Source organism: Amblyomma mixtum, chromosome 3 (assembly GCF_055824585.1).
Source record: "Amblyomma mixtum isolate Tamu chromosome 3, ASM5582458v1, whole genome shotgun sequence".
Lineage (NCBI taxonomy): Eukaryota > Metazoa > Arthropoda > Arachnida > Ixodida > Ixodidae > Amblyomma > Amblyomma mixtum.
In genome coordinates, this window is record NC_143014.1 from 110,639,048 (window position 1) to 110,663,816 (window position 24,769).

Below are 24,769 nucleotides of genomic sequence, written 5' to 3' on the forward strand. Positions count from 1 at the left end.
TGCCACCTAAATTCACCTTTCCTTCCAGAGTGTTCCCTTCTGTTTCCCCGCTGCTAAAATCCGACACTTTCGCGTGAGCATAGAGTTAGCGCTGCAGTGGCGCCTTCTGTTAGATGAAGGAGTAATTAGAACAGTGGTGCGTTAGTTCCACTGATCTCCACTAGGGGAGCTGGATGCCGCATCGGGCGCCCGAAAGTGAAGCCACCGGAAGTAAGTGGCCTTGTCCCGGAAGTCAGCCTTTGGCAGTGCATGAAATCGGAGCTGAGCACGGTTTTTCAGTTCCAGTTTTGTTTTCCCACTTAGCATTTCGTCTTTTCGCCGTTCTCGTCTTTTTCCATGACAATGCCCACCTTTTGCGCCGCCAACTGAGCGAGGAGACCAGCGAAGTCTTCGGGAAGGACGTTTCAAAAATAAGGGCCCATTGCATTTCAATGGGGCGACACTAGCAGACGACAGGACGTCGCTACACGCAGCAAGTATGGAGCCTCGTCTACTCGGCTCGGTGTCGTCTCGTTTGCCTAGCTTCGCCAACTCTGCTCTTTACTGCGATGCTTGTTCCCACGCTCAAGCCCAAGTTATGCTATCAATGGGGGATAAATATAAGAAAGAATAGGTTGAAACATTCCGCAGGCAGCTTACTTTGCAGCGACCATTTTACCGAATTATATTTAGACCGAACCGGAGCGAGGGCTAGGCTTACTATCTTGTGAGGTGTCGACGGTGTTCGGTTGGTTCATATTAGCGCCTCCAAAAGGTATGGTACTGCTTTTTCGACGGAGCGTGTCATGTACTGTTTCGTGTTGTTGCAAGTTAAGCCTGAATGGTCTTTAATTCGTGGTGCTTGGTGCAGTTGACTTCTAACAGCGCTTCTCACGCGCACTGCACCATTCGCCTTTCTTGTCAGTCGTTCCTCTCGCGCTGTGCCTTTTCTTTACTGCACGAAAATCCGGTTTTAAGGTCATCGTCATTCCACTACTTCTCCTTTACGCTCGGAATACAAGAACCAGGCAAGAACATAGTGTTTAATGCACGTACCCCTTTGCCGAGGCAGGGTGAGACCTGCATGCCTGTTTTCTTCACTTTCGCAGAAATTACAGGGTTCTGCACACAATGCTCACATTTCTCGCGTTCAGCTTGCTTGTTCCTTTCATATAACAGCAGACATCACACGAAAACAACGCAAAAAACTGAGAACGAAAGGGCGAAAGACGCGACTTTTTGCATTGAAATACACAGCAGACACCCGACTTCCGGGACAAGCGGTCCAACTTCCGGTGGCTTCACTCGCGCTCGTCTCGGAAAGCGGGAATGCGGCATCCAGCCACCTAGTGGAGATCAGTGGTTAGTTCACGTAAAGTGCGTATTTGTACGCTTATGCCTACACTGCTTGTACTGTTCTCTCAACACAACCACACTCGTCTTGCAACTAATACTGCGACTGCTGCTGCTGCTACTGCAGTTAGTGGTTATGCAACCAAATTACGGCTCGGCAGCATTTGGAGTTGCGCCATATGCATTAGTTAACAAATTTAGGTAGATGAATCACAATTCTGGTGCACTGCTACACAATTTATCACGCTCAGGAAATATTTTACACTATTGTTCGAGTAACTTAATATACTATTCTCAAAGGATAGTGAAATAATGAGCAAGCACTTCACTACGCCTAGATTGTCAAAAAATATTTTCTGCAATCGAACAAGCATTTTATGCTTGTTCCCGGCTCAGCGGTATCGCGGTATTTTGACTACTATTCAACTAAATAATTTAATAATATCGGCACATCACACCCTCGAAAACCGAATGCGAAACCAAAACTAGAAACGGTATTGGTTGTTATTTTTGTTGGGTGCCGCTCCTCCGCATAACCGTGTGACGTCAAGCAAAAGTGCTTATGGCGCCATTGTGTTGTGTGGTTTCTTCGAAAATTTTGACAGAAACCTCTTTTGCGGGGCCAAGTGCAATAAGTATAAATTAGATTTTCCTGTAAGCATTCAAGCGGCGTCCTCCGTACCTGAATATACGGGCTGAAGTCATTAGCCCGGACTCACAAGGATCACAACGAGGTATGCAGTCCGTACGGAATCGGATGCCGGATCCAAAACACGGCACCGTCCCATTCAATGCGCCCGTGCAATGTTTTAGGCCTAGTACGACGGTGTTTCTGGGCTCGGTTGTAGAGAAGTGCTGAAATATTTTCTTGTCGGTGACTTTAATTAGATGCTTCGAACTGGCCTAGGCGTTCGCGCTCCTTGACTGAACTGTTTTAAGCTGTACAGATTAGCGATAATGCTTTCATTTTTCCTGATGTGCTCGTGTCGGCGATCGGCTAGGTGCTGCAGCTGCGTGGTGTCACCGCGGGTCATGGTATCGTAGCCGGTGCGGTACATGGCCTTTTTATTAAGCCTAATATTCTGGTTTATTCCTTTTACTTGATCGTGTTTGATAAATTCGTTAGTGTGTAAGGAACGCTACGAGCTCCGCCTTTGCTCTTGACTTTGAGGTGAACGGTGAAAGCAGCAACCACTGCCCTCTTCATGGTCATTGATGTCCGTCGTAATATTTCTTTATGCATAGGTGAAAAAAAAAAAAAAGCTCGTTTTGCGCTGCTTATAGAAGTATAACATTGCGCATTTAGGGTGAAATTCATTAGACCGATCATCCGGTCTTTGCACTTGACGCGGCTTGAACTAACCATCTGAGTTGTTTCTTCCAAGTCCTCGCTCGCGTGCGCAGAGAATGTTTTATAATTGTGGGCTGGGGGGTAGTTCGGTCATGTTTTAAAGCTCGGTATGCTTTCGCTGCCTCGCTAGAGACAGTCCCTTATATCTCTCTTCCAAGCCTAATAGCGCTTAGAAAACGATTCCATGGTATTGCTGTTCAGTTGCCTTATTTGAGTCGGCTGAAAGTTATGTTGGATTTAATATATGTTTACAATCTTAAGGGCATAGCTGATATAAGCTGCGTGTCGCCTTGTTCAGCAAGTAGCGCATATTATAGATTGTTTATAGTATCTGGAGTTCGTGAATCTGTTGTGCATACAAAAATGTAGCAGTCTAATTTTCATACACATTACTGAGAACATATACCGTGTTCAGTGACAGAGTAGAGTTTCTTACGAAGAAAGCTTTCGAACTGGTGGGTAGGTTCAGAAGGAAAAGAGCAATTGTTAGCCGGGCAAAGCTTTCCAGTTCCAAATCACATCAGCTTTACCATTTACCTTCCCTGCAGTGCCTTACATGAATGGAATGATATTATTTACTTGTAAATGTTTGTGATGTCACAGAGAAAGCAGAAGAAATTGCATATTCTGCATTCTCTGTGCCACATGTTTTTGATTTTAGCACTGTTTTATTTTACATTGATTTTCCCTTTTTTCTTGCCTGTGTGGTGTTTTGTGGTAAAGCTTCAATAAATTCTTTGGTGCTGGCCAGTCTATTATATTTTTGATGTACATCTGTCAAATCTCATTTCATTCATCTCCAACACTTTTTGTTGATTTTTATATTAAGAGTTCGCTCACTTCAGAGCACCATTAATTTTTATAGTTGCAAAATTTTTACTGTTGTTGAAGGTCAGCAATTGATTATCTGAGTTCAAGATAAAACTTGGACATGTGGTGACCTGTCTGTGTTACTTTTTTCTTGCTGGTATATACAAAAAAAGGCACAAACTTCAGTTTCATATATTTTTGGTATGGGACTACCTGTCTCTATTGCATTGCTAACAGCTGCAAATCGTTGTTTGAATTAGCTGCAGTGTGGGCCATATCTAGTTTATGGGTAAGAACCATACAGCACATTCTATTACTACAGGCCCTGTGGGTTTGAAATTAGTGTAACCTGACTGTGGGAAACTTTTTATGCAAGCACAATTTTGAAGTTTATGGTGACATACTGAAGATACCTTTGTGATAGAGCTCTCGTATTCATATGAAATGTTAATACTGCCAGCTGTGATACTGCCAACATGAACTATTTTATGTGTAGTAATTTTGTGTTTAGAGTAAATGCCATTTTTTTTAGGGAATGTGTATGGGAGGCTAGGTGTAATTGATGAATTAGTGAAGGGGTTTTGATTTTGTAATACTTACAGGTGCAGGAAATGTGGTAGGCTGTAATTTATTTTAAGTACTGCTACAATACCAATGCTGTGAGGTATTATACACTGTTAGTCTCTGGCTGTGAATTAACTGATTAGTTCTTGTGGTTGTTTTGAATGTGGTTAAATGGGAAGAATCCATTGCAAATGCTTTCATTGCTGATTGAAATGCATGAGGATATTGGAGGTTATTTGAGACCTACTATACGAGAATATATGAAAAGGTACTTATTACTGTGTAGTAGGTAATGTGTGGCCACCACTGCCAACATGAATGTTATGCCATTTAATGGAGTTCGCAACTTTGAAGAATCGTCTGTGGGTGGAAATTGTTCTTGGTGTGGCTTATTGGGCAGCCCGATATCCTCTGCTTTTTTTTTTTTCTGCAAAATGCACTGGCAGAAGTTAGTTCTGGTGTGATAAAAATTATAGAAATAGTAAATTTAGCTGTTTTTTTTTGTTTTGCTGGAACTTCCTTTTAATATGTTGAAACTGGTTATTTTTTGCTATAGACTTACTTTAGCAAACAACTGAATTTCATCCACTTACTGCCACCTGCACTCTAGAAGCATAGTGGGAGCTGTGTGTGTAGTTAATGGCGCCCATGATGTCTGGCCACGGACATGGGTGCTCACTTCCCTCAGCAAATGTCCATAGTGCTGTTCACTGACTTCGAAGATTTTTTAAAAAATCCTATATTTTTGAAAGCAGAGAGCAGGCTTTTCTTAAAAAGGCTTGAGGCATGAAAGCTAGTTTATAGTGAGGCTAAAAGTGAATCAAGGGCCTTTAGTAGGCATTTTTCTTTTGAACTGAGATTTGCACAGGGATGTAGTAAGTGCCATTTGGGATCACTAGCGTAGTAGGAGCAAAAAAGCAGCTTGAAAATCATTGTGGCAGAACTTGGCATTTTGAGTGGTAGTATGTAGGGTAGGGTCTTAAAGGACTATAGACACCAAATTTTTGCTTGTATGTTTTCTTCTTTCAAGTGATGCGTAGACATTAGTGGCTTATGGTTTATGAGGGTTTAATGTTCCAAAGTGACTCAGGCTGTGAGGGACTTTGTAGTGAAGGGTTCTGGAAATTTCGACCATCTGGGGTTTTTTAACATGCTCTGACATCGCACAGTACATGGGCCTCTAGAATTTTGCCTCCATCGAAATTCGACTGTCGCGGCCAGGGTTGAACCTACGTCTTCATTAGACATTAACATACATGGATCACCTTGTGACATTTGCCTACGACCGCCAGATAATTATTGAATTTCTTCTTGATGTTGTTTCGTTTTCTGTTTCATCAATTGAAAGATGGCTGTGACGTATAATTGACTCTTAGGTCACATGAGGCACAAAAAAAAAAACGGCTATATAACTGCTGGTATGAGGATTGCTGGTCACTGGCCAAAGTCAATAAAGATAGTGAACAAGGGAGCCGTAGCGCTCCCAAAACGTCTTTCCATCTTTAATGACTTTGGCCAGTGACCAGCAATCCTCATCACCATGATTCCTGACCAGACGGTATGCCGTCAAACCATGGACTATAACTGCTGGTATGTTGTTCGTCGTCATTCTAGCTCTTGAAGCAGGCTTGTTTAAGTGTTGTAGTGAATTGAAACTACGTATCAGTGTCTATATTGAAGGTTTTTCATGCCTTATATGACCTAAAGGTCAACTATAGGTCACAGCCATCGCTCGATTGTTGAGACCAAAACAGCATGAGAGAAGAAATTGAGTTTTAAATTATTTAGCGTTTGCAGTCAAATGCCATGCGGTGATCCATATATTTTGATGTCTAACACATGATTTGAAAAAACAAAACGCGCAACTTTTTAGTTGTGCGTTTTATTTTAACTGGGTGTATAGATTTTTGCTTACGTTTTTTTGTCCTTTGTAATTATGTGTTAGACGTTAGTATACATGGATCACCCCATGGTATTCGCCTACAACCACTAATCCCAGGTGGTCGAAATTTCCGGAGCCCTCCACTACGGCGTCTCTCATAGCCTTAGTCGCTTTGGGACGTTAAAACCCATAAACCAACCACTAAATTTGTAATTGAATTTCTTCTCTCATGCTGTTTCGGTATTAGCAACTGAACAACGGGTGACGTCAAATGTGGGTTTAGGATATGTGAGACATGAAAAAAAATCTGCAGTGACCTAAACCCACCTTTGATGTCACAGCCATTGTTTGGTAGTTGAAGAAAAGAGAAAAAGCATGAAAGAAGAAATTCAGTTATAAATTGTTTAGCAATTGTAGGCAAATACCACGTGATGATCCACGTCGACATTTCATGTCTTATGCATCATAACAAAGAAGAAAACATGCAACTGAAATTATTAAGCAGCATACTATCCTATATACTTTTTTAAGTGGTGGTAAAATGTTTTAACTTGAAGGGCTGGTTATTCTGTCATAGACTGTGAGGGGACGACTAGTGGCCATGTATGTGCTTTTCGTTTCCAGTTCATGTTTGTGGGAACAGCCACTACTTCAATGTTTTCTGGGTTTTGTTTTTGAAGTTTGGTACATTTCCAATGTTAGTGCTTGATACAGAAGATATCAGTTTGTGATTCATTGTAGACAACTTGCCTGAACACTCCAGTGTGTATGCAGTTATTAACTCTTAAAATATCAGCTATTTTTTGCTATGTGTGCTGGAACTAGTTTATGGTACAGTGGTGCTTTCTGATATTAAGTTCTCAACATTTTAGAGGTTTTCAGAAGTGTTTCAGACTATGTGATTGATCGTCAGCTGTGTTTGTTTGCCTGTGAAGTGTCAGACTGTCTTCATTGTGCATTCAAAATTGAGATTTGATAGCTAAAAAAAGAATAGCAGAATTGATTATTCTGGAAAGTTTATACTGTGCTTACGTTTGACACTTCAACCCCAAAGAAAAGAGGGCAGATAGCATGTTAGTGTAACAAGCCCAAGTTTGATACAATTTTGAGCCCATTTGGTAGAGAGCTGTATGTTAACATTGTATAGCACATAGGAATTCTTCATAAAGGTAGTGAACTTCTCAGGCCATTTCAGACATTTTTCTGCCTTGCTAATATCAGCTTCTGCTTGGCACTTCGTTTTCTTATTGATGTAAGGATGCCAACGAATCTAAAGTGCCGGCACTGTGATGTGTTCTGCCTTGGCGCAACACTTCACATTGCCAGCAGTATTTTCTGTACTGAACTGCAGGATGTGTTCAGATAACTCTCCAGTTTTGCAGTTGCTAATGTGTAGTGCGCTTGGTTTAGGTAGCAGTAGTTTGGCACAATGACTTGTTTGATTGCAGTTTTCAGTAGCATGTTTTATTACAGTGGAATGCATAATCTACTCTGATCCTCCCTCTACCTGAAGGTGCCTGGCCTGCACTTCGACTTGTCATGGCGTAAGCTTAGTTGGGTCATGGTGGCACACTGAAATACTGTAATAACTTTAACCAATTAGTAGCAGGTAACATATCTTGCATAAAGCACCACTCATCTCAAGAAGGTTGTGTAATTAATGATGTGTACTAGCAGGAGGAGCTTATTTATTTCGGATGCATACTAAGCATTCAGGACGACCATAGCGTGGCGCACCGAAGTCAGTTGGTCGTCCCATTGGGGTGATGTCAGTCAGGCCCGTGATGGAGGGCGTAATTCTGTTGTCTCAACGCTGCAGCACCCCAACTTCCTGTTTCGTCTCCTATCTCATCTGACAGCTTTTAAACTTATTTTGGCTCAAAAGCATCTCAAAATGAAGTCTAAGAGGTAACACAAACCTAATGGGGGCAGTAAATCATTTGCATACTGATATTTCTTGGTGTTTAAAGGAAAGAAAAATTTGTCTTGAACAAGGGGATTAGACCTGCTGTCTTGAGCATTCAAGAATGCAGCGGTAATCTATTACATCACAGAACTGATTGGAACGAATGCTTTTGGTTGTAGTGTTGCCTGTTTTCATAAAATATATCAAATTAGCCACCAGGTGGTGCTGCTTAACCAGAAACTGTAGGGTGCCTTGATGTCCTTGTGCTTTCGCTTTCAGGGTGAGGACACCCCTTGTACCATCCCGCGCCACTGTTTTGCCCTCGCAGCGGCATGTTGGGTCTCACGCGTCAGTCGCATACAGTGCGCTATGCGTGTGGCGTGGTTTGTATGCGGTTGCGTGGCGACTGGAATAATGCGACTGAACTGGAAATATCCAGTACATAGTTGTTTCGCTTGTAGCAATAATATTCTGGCACTTTTGAGTGTGTATTATGCATAGTGCAGTTGCTTCTAACCACACGGCAGTCGAGAAGTAATGACGGACTGCTGTGTTCCCCAGTCGCTGGCTGCATTGAAAAAGGGCAGTGGTTATTTAGTGTTCCTTTGCATTTGTAATTTAGAGTGTCATGGTCGCCGAATTCAGTAGAACTATGCTGTTTTTGTTGTTCGAACGTAAGGACTGTTTACAGTGCCCTAATTTTCTCGGGTATGCCAGCAGCGCGAAGGATGACCTGCCAAATATAACTATTTCTGCGTAGTTAACACCCGCTTTTTCAGCATTCTTTGGGATTCCTTCGTCTTATTACTGCACCATATGTGGATTATTCCACGCAGTAATGGCAAATTTCTCTTCCAAATGGTCCGTCGCCACACTGCTCTGAGGAGTAGCGCTGTGACATGACTGAAACCTATGGGTGGTCATACTTTCTCAACTGCTTGTTCTGCAAAGGAATAATGCAGACAGCTCGGTTTGCCTCTGAACGGTGTTGACTGCACCTAGATTGATGATACTATGAGACAACGTTTTGCTGATTCGTAGTTGCTAAGTAGCCTTAATCCAGGACAAATTTGACTCATTTATTTTTTCTTTTCAAAACTTCAAGGAAAAAATAATTAAACGCGGCCGATTCACAAAGCAACCTCACAAAATGATCCCCTGATAACCACTTCGTTTGAATTCCATTATATCTGCCAAGCTAGACTAAAAAAGGGGGAGTCAAAGCAATACGGGCCACCTTCCTCACTTCTGCAGAACCGTCGGCTCCAGTTTCCAAAAGACACTGGCTTGTCGCTTTACTCAGTAATAGTTGAGCAAGGCAATGGATCTCTCGTTAAGGTATGGGTCTGGGCTAGTTTGAAAACCGCACTTGGCTTAAAGTGCGCTGAAAGACACTGGCGAGTCAGCAGGACAGACAAGCTCTCCTCCCTGCAGCTGTCATCATGAGAGGCAAAAAAAAACATAAACTCTAGGAAATGCCTGCCCAGAAACACGTGTGACGAATTTTGCTGATGTGGCTGCGTGACGCCAACGAAATGAGCTTTTTTGCTTTGTAATGGGGGAAAAAGACTCCTTTCGTTGCGTCACGCAGTCGTGACTTATTTGCTTACTGACTCGCACAGTGTAGGTACGCCGCCAGGATATTCGTAATGAGCTGGCACAAAGAAGTAGAGTGATGGGGGGCCTTCGTGACATAAAATGCCTTCGGGATACAAAGATAAATAAATTGACAAAATCCTTGACGAGAGCTCACATACAGTGGGCCTAAATAATATGGGTGCCTTACTGGAAAATCCTTTGTCATGAGGTTCTGTAAGAAGTGCTCAGCAAATTTGGATGTGGCCTGCACGTTTTAATCCTCGCCTCCCCTTGGCGCAATCAACTGCAGGACAATTGCAGCTTTGCGGGCCTACGTCCTTGGTGCATATGCTAGTGGTCTGGACAAAACATGCGACTTCTGACAGCACGGTGCAGAAGGTTTGATGTGTACTGAGGCTGCTGCACAATGATGCGTCTCCAGTCGGGAGAAGAAAAGCAGCGGGGAGCGCTTGAAACATGCAAAACCGAGGTGAAAGTATACGCAACTTCACCCATTGGGCCACGCTTCTTGCTTGAAGTGAGCTCGTGTTGTGACTGTGATGCAACAGTCCCTCAGCAACTATGAGGGACTGCTGTGTTCCCGGGTGTTCTGCTCACTAGAAAAGGGTAGTGGTTATTTCGCTTTGCTCGGGAAGTGGGTGGAGAAAAAAAGTGGGAATCACAAGCGAGGTGATACGGCCATAAACCAACAGAACTCCAAAGTATGCAAGGCAAGGCATGCGAAATGCTGGCATTCCAGAACAAGGTTTGCTTTGGGCGGAGTTATAATGCGCAAATATAACGTTTCATCCTCGTAAACTTCTCGCACTTGACTTCGCGGCGAATGAGAAGCTGTTTAGGAGTGCAAACTGCTGGGCTAGTTGGTTCATATTGCAAATAAAGGGAACCAGCGAAAAAAGACGCAAAAGTGTGCCTTCTTTGTTCTTGTGTTGGGTCTTTTTTCGCTGGTTCCCTTTATTTGAGAAGCTGTTTGAATGGCAGTCTTTGGCGAATATGAAAATTCAGCTTGAAGTAAGTAATCCTGTTTGTTTGCAAAGTAATGAAATGTAAAGCATCCGGGTAAACAGATTCCCATTGGAGTATAGAACGGCCGTTGTGAGAATGTAACAACTCTTCACAAGGCGCCGAGTTTCAAGGCAGATTAGCTGCGAAAGAAGATATATTTTTGCGTAACTAACTTCGATTCACTTTTTAAACAATCTATGGCACCACCCTGTCTTTGGAGGACACCAGATTTGCAGAATTTCACGCGGTAGGGGCAGTTTTCTGTTCAAAATAGCCTAACGCCGCGTTGCTCCCAATGTAGCCAAACGATAGAGTGGGACCCAGCATGCCTTCTTTGAGAGCGGTGTCCTGACCCTGAAAGTGGCGCTGGCCATCGAGGCACCCTAGGAAACTGTAGGGTGCCTCATTGCAGTGTTCCTATAGTAGTGTGGCGACACCCATTGTTTGATCAAAAGGCGTCATTTTGAATCCTAAGGATTGTACTGACCCCTGCAATGGGGAGAAAAACTTGTAAAATTTAATCTGAAACAAGACTTCTATATCTTGCTGTTTGTCTGCTGTACTGCTAAGTTGAAAAGGGGGGCAGGATCTCTGTCATGCTTGCGAGCTTTTAGTCCTGTCTTCTTCTCTATTTCAGAGAAAATAAAACACTGATTGATTGATTGATTGATTGATTTATTGATTGATTGATTTCTGGAAGCAGTACGGGATGCTCTCATATGTCGGAGATGGGAAGATGCTGATTTCTGCAAAAATATTTTGATGTGGCTAAATGGCGGAGATGTCACCACCCTCCTAAAGGAATGCTTATCTTGGCACCCTAGAAAGCTGTGGTGCCGTTGAGATAATAGAATCATGTGTGATGGAGGAGGGTTAGTTTTTGGATACTGTTTTTCTCTGAATTTGAAGGGCGAAAATTGGAGGATATATTTTGAGTTTAAAATTTGGAGCATACCAGGTTTTCAAGATATCTTTTCATAACTAGGGCCTTCTTTTTTTTTGTGAGGGGGGGGGGGGGGGTATTTTTACCATTGAAAATAGATGCCTATGAGCACTACTTCTTCTACTGCATATAAAATGCTCGTTGTTGTTATTTTTGTGGGCGTCTGTAAACATCAAGAAATAGTTAACCCAATCGGACATCTTTTTGCTTGCTCAACTATTGGTTATTCTCTCTTATACTTTTACCATCCCCATGCATGACATCCCACTTCTACACCTGCCTGCCTTTGAATGTACTGTGCTAAAAAAATATTCTTTCAGCATCTCAGTGGCCATTTAAAGTACACAACATTGTTCAAACATGCAAGATGTCATTAAAACTTCAGGCCAGTACCTGTGTTCTGGCAGCTTGCCTCTAGCAAGTACTGTTAGAACAAATGAAACGTGAACTAGAGAACTAAAATGCGAACATAAAAACTCAGACATACTAGTTCCTGAAGAGGAAATACAATTCTTTAACACTTCTAAAGGGCTGTCTTCGCGCCTTCGAAGGGAAATTAACCCGCGCAAGTATTCAGCTTCCCCGTCTAAAATCTTCTCATTTTGCTGTTTGTGTTTTGATTTCATTTGTTGCTTATAGTACAGCGTTTGTAAAAAGTAAAGAGCCTTAGGAATTTCATTTTGGGGTATGCTGCACGGCACATTGCTTTCGTCCTTGCCCCTCCAAAACTTCTGACTTCCATGGATAGCACAAAAGACTGCTACGCGGCTCATAAATGAGTCACCCTGGGCTCTTAACTTTTGATAGCGGCTGTGCTTCTCGAATTTATGCTGAAGTGAGCTAGGCTGTAGATAATAAGTATTAAAGGAGTAAATTTCCCTGCAATTAAAGGGGCACAGACACAAAATTTCAAACGCAAACAAATGATATGATTTGTTTCATGGGTGTAAGCAGATGCCTTCTAGCAAGTTTCTGTTGCAAGCGTTGAGTGGGACATAATTTAATATGATTTTGAACGTTGTCTGGGGAGCCGCTCAGCATTTCATTTCCACCCACATCGAGTGTTGCCGAGGTGCACCTGCTTCATTTATTGGGGCGTGCTTGCACGTAATTGCCTGGTCAAGAACCGGGTCCTCGCGCAAGTATGTACCTTATTAGGAATGAACTCGCCCAAACAAAAGTATTAATTGAACATATTTCTCCTACATTGGACTCTGTCCTGTCTGCTCCGAAGATTCTTGAACCAGCAATCACGTGCATCAGTTTTTGCCAAGCAAGGTTCCTAACTTCTTGCAACCAAAGGAAGCAAACACCATTGGAGGTTTGACTCCTATTTGGGTTGACCAAGCCGTCATGGGATCACGTGAGACACATGTGCAAAATTATGTATGAAATCTGAATACTGGAATGAAGCTCGGTTGCTGGAAGATTACTTAAGGTGATAGTTGCACTCAGTACATGTTGTATGCGTTTCTTCTTTGTGTCCTGTCTTCTTCGCGCCAGTACATGCCTTTTTAGCAAGCGGTAAGGATGTCGACTTCGAGTGTTGCTCTTTGAGAGGTAGTACAGGATATACTACGTCCGCCGCTATGGACGAGGGTGGCGTTGGTGAACGCTCTCAAGGTTCGGTTACGCTATGCATAAATACCCCCAAAAGCAGAAGATTGGAGAGCCATCGCCGTAGCTCAGTTGGTAGAGCGCCGGATACAAAATTCGGAGGTTGTGGGTTCGGATCCCACCGGCTGCATGTGGTGGTTGATTTTTCTTCTGATTTATTAATCTCCTATTGATGAAAACTACAAATTAAAGAAAAAAAAAGACATCCCCTATGCTCCTTTGTTTCAATGACTGTTGGCTTCCGTCATGTATGTCATAATAAGCACCTCTTTCCAAATTCCCTTGTCTGCTGAACTCTTTAAATGGAGAGGATAGTGACAAGACTTGGGAGACAGCAATGGCAAGAACATCTGCAAGAAAATGAGGATCTAGTATAGTATAGGTGGTGTGAGAAGGCCATGAGCGGAGTGCAGTGTTTTGAGCTCTCACAAATTTTTAGTAGTCTCCATTTTGCAGGGAATCAATGAACAAATAGGGCATTTTGTGTACTGCTATTCAAAACCAACCCTTTCTTTCTGAACTTCCAAGTGTGTACAATATATACTGCTTATAAAACACTATTCTCTACCATAAAATGTCGTCATGTCGTTACAAATACTATGTTTTAAACATGTTATTGAAGCATTTCGCGTAATAAAAAAGATAAGCTGTTTTGGTGCCTTTTTCCTTCTTGGATTGTGCGCCACGTTGAGCACTATTTAATTTGCCGTTTTTTTTTACATTGGCAGGAATGGAAAGCCGACTGAAAATTAAAAAAAAGCAGTGTATTAACAGAACATCACACTTGTGACCTTTTTTTGAGTCAAGAAGCATTAATTGGCTGTACCTCTCATGCTTTCTGACATCTTATCTCCTTGGCAACCTAAGCCTAGCAGCTGTGCAAATCCAGAAGCAGTCACAAAATCTGCCGTCTTTTTTCACCGGAATTTTGTGGTGCAGACTTCTTCGGACAAAGTAAAAGCTTTGTACATATTTAGTTTGTTGCAAACGTGAGACAGAGTATAGTGGTGACGCCGAATCAGTGGTGAAGAGCATAGCCCCCACTTCAATAGACGCTGCCATGTTCCTCATGCCATGTTCCATGTCTTCGGGGTGCATGCTGTTTTGAAAAAATTGTTTGCCTCTAATGCAAATAAAATACAGAAATTGTTCTTAAACACTCTAATATCAGGTTTTACCCAAAAATGGAAGGCCCTTATCATATTTCATTCAGTTGTAGCCCCCGAGTTCATGGTTCATATTTGCGACTTTCCTGCTTGTATGTGTCTCGATTTTCTCAGAAGGCAAGTTGCAGTGTGCAAGGAGCAGATTTGTCGTTATGCACGTTATTCAAGATGCCATCAAGTTATGGATGCTGAGCTTTAAAAGTAGCTTGTTGAAATTGATTAGTGTTAGTGACAAAAATGACTCTGACTGCCTTGTGTCATAATATGACAGTCATGGTTTTAACTCCAATAAAATACATATATGCTGCATGTGTGTACGTGCTGCTTGCATGAATTGGAAGGCATAAATTGGGGCATGCAGCTTCTGTTGGGAAAAGTGTTATTTGAACTTCACACCGCCATCTCCGATGGCAAATTGCTGAGCACTGGCTTGAGATTTTGCTTGAGGCCTGAGGCTAAGGACCTGAGAGTTTAGGCAGTTGCAGATAGTGGATGTGTAAATCTTGCATTGCCCAAAGTATGGCATACCAGATAAAAATAGGATGTGTGTCATCCTCTATGCGCTTTAAAGCCTGTGAGCCGATGCAGTCTATTGGGAGCTGTGTGCTGCACAATACATCATTGTATATTGATGGTAGAAGTGAAATATCTTGCCATGCTTATGTTTCTTGATGTAGCAGGGCAGCTTCTTTACTTGCCTGTGCGTATTGAAGGAACAATTAAGTTGATTCCAAAAAGGGCAGGTCAGTCACTCTAGACCACATGAACTTCATTTCATGCATATTTTTAAAGGTAGACTTTATCACATGATGTGCCTTCTTTGAGGGCACTTTAGTTTTGATGTTTTTGCCCATGCACTCCATTTGCTAGTGACATTATCTATGACATGGTTTATCTTTGACATTATCTGTGACATGGTGGGTTAGGTTTAAAGGACTTATTTTTTTTTTATGTTGAAGATATCTTTCCGATTCAATATGTTTAGCTGCAGTCTTAGCTAATATCTCGAGCCGCTGTTTAAGTCATCTAGCCAGCTTGATGAAAATGATGTAATCTATCATTGTTGCTAATGGCATTTCAAGAAGTTTTGTTTACTTTTATGTCTTATAAACAAGTTAGCTGTGGGGTATGATGCAGTTCTTTCGGGTTGTTTCATCCAGCATATAGTGGTAATGGGGTCGCTGTAGTGGCTAAGTGGTTATGTTGCTTCTCTTCTGAACTGGAAGACATGGGTTCGATCCCAGCTGTGGCGGTCGCATTTTGATGTAGGCGAAATGCTAGAGGCCCATGTATTGTGTGATGTCAGTGATGTCAAGAACCCCAGGTGGTCGATATTATCTGCAGCCCTCTACTACAGCATCCCTCGTGGCCTGAGTCGCTTTGGGACGTTGAACTCGAAAAAAACATATTGTAATAATTAAATTTAATGTAGGGATCCTTTAATCTCAGTGTATTATTTATGCTCTGTGTATGCTCTTTGTGTTCAAAGTGTGAATAGTGTGAGTGAACAAAAAAGTGTTGCCTTTTATTTCCTTGCAGGGGAACCCCCATAGGTGGTAGTCATGGCGCTGGGTTGGTGGCGGTAGGAGACATTGGGCTCTGGCTGCCATCTGTGCGCCATGTCCAAGCACTCGAGCCTGTTTTACACTTTCGAAGTGGGTGACACAAAGTTTACCATCCTGCGGAGGTACCAGAACCTCAAGTCCATTGGCTCTGGGGCCCAGGGCATAGTTTGGTGAGCTTCTTCTGTGTGCAGCATGGGATTTCAAGGCATTGCGTGGCATACTGATAACACTTGTGTGCCTTGTGTCTTGTTGTTTTTAACCATAGCTTTCTTCTTAGACAAAGTTCCTGTATAAATTCCTTACACTTCTTAACATTTTTGAAAAAAGGAGGTATTTTAAGCATATTTAATACGGTTCACATATTTTAGCTCAAAGCCACATTTAACTCTCTGTGGAAACTGCTAGGGCTGGTATGATTAAGCTCAACTTTTATGCATATTTTATGCATCTTGTGACAAGTATGCGCAGCAAATGTATGTTTTCGTGATAACGGCTAATATTTAATGTCAGCACTTCTGAACCAAAATTTCAAGATGTTCTAATGCAGAGTTAACACATAATTCTGAGTACTTCTGGACTTACTGAAGTTGAGTGAAGCAGCTTAGGAACTGTCTGGCATTAAGAGCTGCTTGTTTTATAGGCAGGAAATGGAGGGAGGTGTGCTTCGTTTGATTGCCATCTCGATCCTTCTGTGTCATTGACACCATGAGCAGCTGCACCTGTGTGCAAGCATTAAATTTTCTGTGTCATGCGTACTACCAATACATCTCGCGTATATCAAAGCACTTCTATGGCGGGGCGCAGCTTAGTTTATTGATGCATTCCGGATGTAACTCGGTGCTTACACTTCAGAACCGCAGTTATGAAGTTTATGGCTGCATTGAACCTTTGGTGCGCTTCAGCTCGTTTTTTTACCGAAGTGTATTGGTGCATTTTGTTTTTCATGGAAAACTGAAAGCAGTCATATTTTCACATAGTGGTGACTGCAGTCCGGCGAACAGGAACACAGCGAGAATGTCTTCGAAACGAAACTCTTTATTCGGGCTGACTTGCGCCCGCAAAGAACTGAATCACTCGGCGGCGGCGTAGCAACAAGCGTGCTCGGCGGTCGTCGAACAGAATGCCTGCCGCTGTCGGCCGTGCTCTGTTTAAAGCTGATAGCGAGCATTTGAGATAAAGCTTAGGAAGTTACTAGAACCTTCTGGAACAAACTAGAACCGGCTCCGTCCGGATGCGATCAATCGAGATAATTCTAGGCGTGTCTTGCGTCACAAACGAAGCGATAAAGCGGCATGCCAGCAGCCTTGAAGCATGAACAAATAAACACAACAAACAAACGCTACAGAGATTCGCGGCAATATTGATTTCTTTGTTCTGTTGGAGAGTAAATTCTTACATTGATCTCAGTTATTGCTTATTGCTTCTAATGTTACAGGAACAGTTCTGTTAAGGTGCAGTGATGACTCCTGTTTTCTATCCTGCTGGCAGCTAAAATCCACTTTTTGTTATTTAACCTGTTAAGTCATTGCCAGAGAGTCCCAACTATGTTGCCATTTTGGGAAACATTGAATGAATAGTGTCTTATGAGACCAGTCTTGTTGCATGTTAAATATGCTTTGCAGCCAGTTTTGCTTTTTTATTGGGGCTTGTGATTCACTTTACTTGTTGCTATTCCAGTGCGGCCTATGACTCAGTGACTGGTCAGAATGTGGCTATCAAGAAGCTCAGCCGTCCTTTTCAAAATGTGACCCACGCCAAACGAGCATATCGAGAATTCAAGCTTATGAAACTGGTCAATCACAAAAATGTGAGTATTTGGTTCTTTTCTGAGGTTCTGTATATTTTTCACTAAGGTAGCACATTTCCTTCTACTATCATTACAACTGTTCAGGAGTTGTTAACGAAGAAATATTGTTTTAGGCAATCATAAACCATTATTGGTATCTCTGGTTTTAAACAAGTGGTGTTACTTGGGAGTTTGTCAATACATATGAAATATATACTGATGAACTCAGGATCAGAAGTTCATGGTTGGTTTGTTTAAGGGGGACGCAGGTTTCGGTGGTGAACTTTTTGAATAGTTTTGCATAGAGCAATGAAATTTGGCATGCTTATTGGAACGTCTACTGAATGCTTGAGTACAAAATTTCACTGGAATACCTTGAGTAGTTTTAAATTTTTATGTGCTTCATTGCTATATCAAACTTGCAGAAAGCCTGGCGTGACAACAGTACAATAAAACCTCATTGATGTGTTCCCGGTTCATACGATTTCCCAGCTCATACGCTCAAAATTGCGGACACTAGAAATGTCCCAATGACTTGCACCATATTTCTCCCTGTATATACGTTCCCAGATGTCACGATTTCCCGGCTGCTGAGTTCAAAATGTTGACAAATTGTGGTTGTATAATACGTTTATTCACCATCCGCACATGCAAACATACAAGTGGGTCGAACATGAGGGTGGTGGTGGTAAAAACGTTTATTTCCTCTGAAAAGAGGGAGTTACATGGAGGTTGCTCTGGGGTCAGGCTTAGTGCCCTTCCCCCCACTAACACGAGGTGGAGTCCCTAGTACGGGACCCCGGTGGCTTCCACTGCCGCCATTGCTCGTTCGACCATCGCCTTTTGGGCTTTCAGGTCGGAACAGGCGAGTAGGGTCGCCTCCCAGTCCTCCTGGGTGGGGTTTGGGTTGGGAGTAAAGGCAGGGTTGGAGGGGCACGCCCACACCATGTGGTAGAGGTTCGAGGACCTCTCCCCAAAGTGCGGGCACTCCACGGAGAAGGCAGGGTCAAAGTACTTTAGCATATCCGGGCACATCATGGTGTTCGTGACGAGGCGGAGAAACAGGCGTTCTTCTGCTCTCGTTAATCCTTTACATGGGGGGGTACAGTTTATGTTTATCTTGGTATAGTTGAGTTATTTCCCTGAAAGTTTGGTTTGGTTTATTTGGGTTTAACATCCCAAAGCGACTCGGGCTATGAGGGATACCGTAGTGAAGGGCTCCGGAAATTTCGAACACCTGGGGTTCTTTAACATGCACTGACATCGCATTTCCCTGAAAGTGTAGGCAGGCGTGGCTTCCGCTACTTCTTCAGAGGAGGCGGGGGATGAGGCTGCCCGATTAGAGAGTGCGCGGGTGGCTGCGTCTGCTGCCTCGTTTCCTCCTAGCCTTGAGTGGGCCGGAGCCCAGACTATGAAGTGGTGGGATGGACCTCCTGCATACGAGTTGTTTTGCAGTAGCCAGTAGGCCAGGTATGGGACCCAGCCCTGTTGGACGTTCTGACACGCCCCTCGTGAGTCGGTTATGATTGTCTTGGAATCGGAGTGTGTTGCCGCTAACGCGGTGGCGACTTCCTTTGCTTGGGTTACGTTTCGGGCTTTGAAGGTGAGCCTGTTCACCGTTTTGGACTCGTGGATCACAGCAGCCGTGTACCACCCGTCTTGGTGCGGACCGGACGCGTCCACGTAGTATACCCCGGGTTTCCTTTCGTAGTGTTGAGCTAAGGCCTCTGCCCTGGCCTTGCGCCTACCCTCGTGGTTGTCCCTGGACATTTTAATCGGGAGTGGTCTTACGTGCAGGGCGTAACGCCACTCCTGCGCGAGTCTTGCTCTCTCCTCGGTTAGAGTCGTGTGTTCTGTGTGTAGACGAGCTAATAGGCGGCGACGCGACAGCGTCTGCGATAATCGCGTGTACTGACCTGTGAGGTGGGCTTCCCTTAGTTCCTCGAAGGAGTTCGTCATACCCAGACCTTGGAGTCTCAGGTTAGATGAGGGCACGCGACATGAGCTAGAATGCAGCTCTAGCCACCTGTCACAGTGGTTTCTCTGCAGTGCCTATGTGCAAAAAGGCGAAGCACCACCTTCATTGTCAGCAACAACAACAACAAAACAAAGCTGCCGCTAGCATTCGGTAGAGCCGTTTTTGCGGGGACACGACATGAAGAGGAGAAGTGCTGAAGTTTCTTTGCATTGCATAAGGGCATTGAGGCGAAGCATCTATGAACTACAGTGATGTGCTTCCATACGAGTGGGCTGGGTCTGGGGAACGCACCATAAAAAGCAGAAACGCTGCAACAGTCAGCCACTGTGATGGCTTCCCCCCAATACTTATAAGCAAAGGGGCGAAGCATTTGAAATTCACAAGGAAGAACTTTTAGTAACTTTTGCCATTGGTGTCGTCAGACCAGATTGATTGCAAAGTTCCTTCCGCGCTTAAGACAGTGCAAACGCAGACTGAATTCTGCAAGCGCTAGAAAAGATCTATTCAGATCTTGTGCCAAGAAATGCTAATCGACATTTTTATGAAGTAAAGTAGTTATTTCGGAGCAATAGCGCAAACAGGACAAGGGACCAAGAATGAGTAGACACACACAGCGCTAACTTGTTCCTTGTTCTTGGTCCGTTGTCCTGTTTGCGCTATTGCTCCGAAGTATGAACCAACAAGCCCGAATTTTAACGTTGAAATAGTTATGTCTTTGTACCTCATTCAACAGTTGCGTTTTTCAAAATTAGTTGGTTTGGATTCGTACATTTGCCAGGACAATACGTTTTTTCCCTTGCAATTTTTTAAAATCTTCTCAACAAGCTTTTACTATACACTGTATGAGTCTGCAGTCACTCCTAAGTTTTACCCGAAGGAATGGTTGCAGTGACATTCTCCAAATATTTTTAGCAGCCTGATATTTTTCTACACGGGGCATTAAATCCACGCTTGCCTAATGCACTCATTATTATCATGTCAAGTTATTGAGCGATTAAAAAAATGAAAATAATTAAAAAATGTGGAAAAATCACTGCATAAAGAATTTATCAGGAAACAGTGCAACAAACCACATGAAAATCTGTCAAGCCATTGTTGTGCTATGCTTTCTGCAAGCAGGGTGCAGGTCAAGAAACACTTTGAGAAAAGCGGTATTTTCATAGAGATTTCAGGCAGTTTTTTGCTACCTGTGGTCATAAAAACATTTTTTAAAGTCATTTCTGGGCTGTTGTCAGGGAAACTTTTTTTGGGATATAATTAAAAGGAACTTGTAAATAGAAATCTGGAAATTTTTAGATTTTCATAATTCGACAGCCTCATCCCCCCTTAAAGGGGCTGCGAAACACTGCTTGGGGGGATACTGGCTATACTTCAGGTGGATTCTTTATATTACACAGATGCTGACTTAAAAAGAATTACAGGAATCGATGCACAGGAACGGGAGTTATTTAATGAAGAAATTTCAAAATACAAGCAAACAAAACGCTGCTCTCAACTCGATTTTGGCGGGGCTTCCCACTCCTATTTCACTCTCCCAATGACGGCACTTGGCGCAACCAATCAGAACAGCCTGCCAGAACACGTCACGGAAGTTTGCACTCCATGGTTGCCTGCTCTCTGTAACTTGTTCTTGCTGACACTGGCTGCGTCGTTTCCATGCCAGAGCCCCTGGTGGTGTATTTTTATTTTACTTGCCTTGCAGGGCTTTTATCTAAGACGAACAAGTTGTTTTTGTTGATCTAATGTAAAACACCGACAGGTGACAAAATGTGTCTCTATTTATTCACACAATTTGCATTATATTTACTGTTTGTCCAATCATCAGCTCGCGCCAGGTGATGTCATATCCGCTGCTAAAACCTGCCACTGTGTGGGGACACCATCAGAGCCATGAAATTGTTTTTGGGAGGACATTAAAATATTAGAAAACGGAATATACGCGGTATTACCGACGCTAATATCACCATTGTAACTCCCTGTATGCGATCAACAGGCAAAACAATCAACTAAGATTGTGTTTCTGGGCCCCTTTAAGAGAAATAACTTGACTCAAAATACTAGTGCCGGCATGAATCATACCGTATTTACTCGCATAATAGGCGCACTTTTTTTCCAGAAAATCCGGCTCAAAGTTCGGGGTGCGCCTATTACGCGGGGTAAAATTTCCGGAAATTGTTCGACTCGCAAAATTGCACACACCGCGTAAACGCACTCGTTTGTACGGGCCGCACCCCGTTTTCGCGAAGAAAATGTTAAAAAAAAAAAAAGATCCGTGTGAGGGTTGCACCGAAACTTTCCACGACACACGCGGGAACAGCCGCGATCGGCTCCGGCTGCGGCTGCGCGCAACGGGCGCTTGATCGGGGAGGCCACACACGCGCGCAGGAGCTTCCAGACGCCGCCCAGGAGGGCGCCCAAGGCCAAGCTTATCATCATCATCATCGCGTTCCTCCGCCGCGAGCTTTCGCTATCTATATCGCCATCAGCATCTCCAGCTCGTTTTTTTTTTTTTTTTTTTGCTTTCAAGTGCCGGGATTTGCGGTAGCGCGATAGTTATTGTGGTTTATGGCTTTGCCACGGAGAGCGTTGGTGTTTTAGCTCGGACGGGCAAGCACCTTAACAGCTACATGGCTGGGAGTTTGCTCTCGAACGCGGCAAGCGTGCGGCAGGTCGGAAAATACGACGTGGCCGAGAAGTGCGGCAGTTCAGCAAAAACTTTGTTAAAATAAAGATTGGGAAGCGGGGGCGGGGGGGGTGGCGAGGCGTCGGCTTGCAATCGTGTAAATACAGTATTGATCACAGTGCCAAGTTCGGGGTGCGCCTATTATGCGCGGAAATAAAAAAATCTGATTTTTCGCGCCCTAACTATGGGTGCGCCTATTATGCGAGTGCGCCTATTACGCGAGTAAATACGGTAATATTGCTTCCTTCCTTCAGCACAGCTTGGCACGTTACCTCACAAATTGTGTTCTAGGCCGCTGCTGTGGCTCAGTGGTTATGGTGCTCAGTATCTGGCCTGAAAGACACGGGCAAGTTTGTTCCTGACTACGGCAGTTGCATTTCGATGGAGGCGAAATGTAGAGGCCCATGTACTGAGCAATGTCAGTGCATGGTAAAGAACCTTAGGTGGGCGAAATTATCCGGAGCCCTCCACTACAGTGCATGCATTGTTCCTGTTTTAAATTTGGCAAATCTGGCCATTTGTTTTCTTTATTAAAGTGGGAGATAATGCCTTCAGGTGTCTTGTTTGGCATAACGAAATGGCATATCAGAAACCTACCAGAATACTTGTTAAACATAATGCTGATGTTGCACTTGCAGATCACATTTCAGTGTTTGCCATGTGTGCTTACATTTTGAACCTCTAGTGTGGATTCACACATTTGCATTTTTGACATGGTGATGGGTGCAGTGAATATCTGGCTAGTGGATTTTTTTTTTTCCAACTTTTAACTGGCCATGCTGCACCTGTATGGGCCGTCTAGCTTTTGCAGATCCTTTTTGGTAATCACTCACTGACAGGCATAGTGGGATGGAAAGAACTTGTAAGACGATGGGTGGCTTTTCTTTTGCAGATAATTGGCCTGCTGAATGCCTTTACCCCGCAGAAAACACTGGAGGAATTCCAAGACGTGTGAGTACTTACTTGCCTGAGCATTGTGCTACTGCAGTATCCACATTTAAAGCTGGAACTGCTTACAGATGCCAGGAACGACTCATATTTATTTTTTTTTGCCTGCCCTTTGCACTAACAATAACAAAAAAAAAATGTGTGGTGTATGTTTCTTGCCATTTCAGAATTTTGTTGTGGCTTTCCTCTGCATGATGGTGGCTTCACATTACTACACTAAACTAAAGCTTCCATTTACAGAGATTGTGGGCACGTACAGAGCGTATTGAGAGCTGTTGGCTGTGACTGCATTAAACCCCATTAGAGTAGAATCTTGGTGATGCGAGTCTCACGAGGTTGCGAAAAAATATTGCTACGACGAAGAGGAAGTCGAAGTGGCCTCCGGCGTAATAGGGTCGCACGAAGAAGAAGAGGTTGATGGTGCTTCCTGCTGGCGTTGGTGCTTCCTGCTGCTCGCCGCTAGGAACTATTCACCTACCGCTTGTAAATAAATGTAAATAGTATTTCCCCGTAACAATATTTATCATTGAAACACAAAAAAAATCCTCATGCAGAGGCACGGGTAATGCATTCGCGTAGATCTGTTTACTGATGACTGTACAGTAGAATCCCGATGTTACGTTTCTGGTTGTTACGAATTATGGGGTGATGTGGATTCGTAAAATTTTCCGGCTAAGATGCATTGTGTACAACCTGCAAAATTTCTGATGCTTCGAACACACTCCCACATCACTATGGAGAATACGAACGTGCGAGTTGTGGCTGCTTCCTCGAGCACTAAGCGCTGCCTGCACATCACCGACTCTGCGGTCGGCAGTCGTGCTGTACGCACTGCGGGAGCATTGACTTGCGGTGCATGGCCTGCGCGTCGCTAAGGTTGTAAGCGTGGGTGCATTGCCAGTGCATCGCAATCGCCGTTCGTGCTGTATGCACATCACGATGCATACAGCACTTATACAGCATTTATTTTATGGCACACCTTAACTAATGTACACACTGCGAGTGGTGAGCTGTGGCCCTATGGCCATAAATAAATTCAGTCAGCCGTACACAGCATGGGCGTCTGGAAGGGGAGGCAGGGGGTGGGGGGGTTGCCTCCCCCCTCCTGGAATTACGGATATTATTTATGCTCTATAGTCGGATACAACTTATGTCTGCAGTGAAGCTCCGCCCACATCCAGCCTCCGCGCACAGAATTCTTCCATGAAAAAAAGTAGACCGCAAGTTAAACATTTCTTGTTACCTAAACAAGAAGCTTACCACAAGCAATAAGAACATGAGCTCTAGAATATTGATACCTGGATTGTTTCATATAGTCAAACATTAAAAAGCTGATTTTGTTTGCTTTTTTGATTGGCCAGCAGAGTAATAAAAAATGCCGTGGACCGCGGCCCAATGTTAGCAACTGCTGTTTTTTTAATTTGTATCCTACTATAGTTTCTTTTTGGTGCTAACCTACCGCCGCCCCCATCCCCGGACATCGGGTGCCCCCCCCCCCCCCCCTGGAAAAAGTTCTGTGGACGCCCTTGGTAAACAGATCTGTGTGAATGTATTTCTCATGCTTCTGCACATGGATTTTGTTCGTTTTGGATGACACGAAATTTTGGGTCATACGAATATTTTGTGACCCTGTG

At 43.5% G+C, this 24,769-nt stretch overlaps 1 protein-coding gene across 2 annotated transcripts in view; it reads left to right on the top strand.

Annotated features, from left to right (window-relative positions):
- Positions 1–1,883: 1,883 nt before the first annotated feature.
- The window catches only part of bsk (mitogen-activated protein kinase dJNK), a 55,483-nt gene continuing 32,597 nt past the window's right edge, over positions 1,884–24,769 (top strand). For both annotated transcript variants that reach the window (XM_089580724.1, XM_089580725.1), the window contains exons 1-4: positions 1,884–2,066; positions 15,715–15,910; positions 17,418–17,547; positions 23,080–23,138. In XM_089580724.1, the coding sequence (XP_089436850.1) occupies positions 15,795–15,910; positions 17,418–17,547; positions 23,080–23,138 (305 nt within the window). In that variant the 5' untranslated portion in view covers positions 1,884–2,066; positions 15,715–15,794. The remainder of the gene's footprint in view (positions 2,067–15,714; positions 15,911–17,417; positions 17,548–23,079; positions 23,139–24,769) is intronic.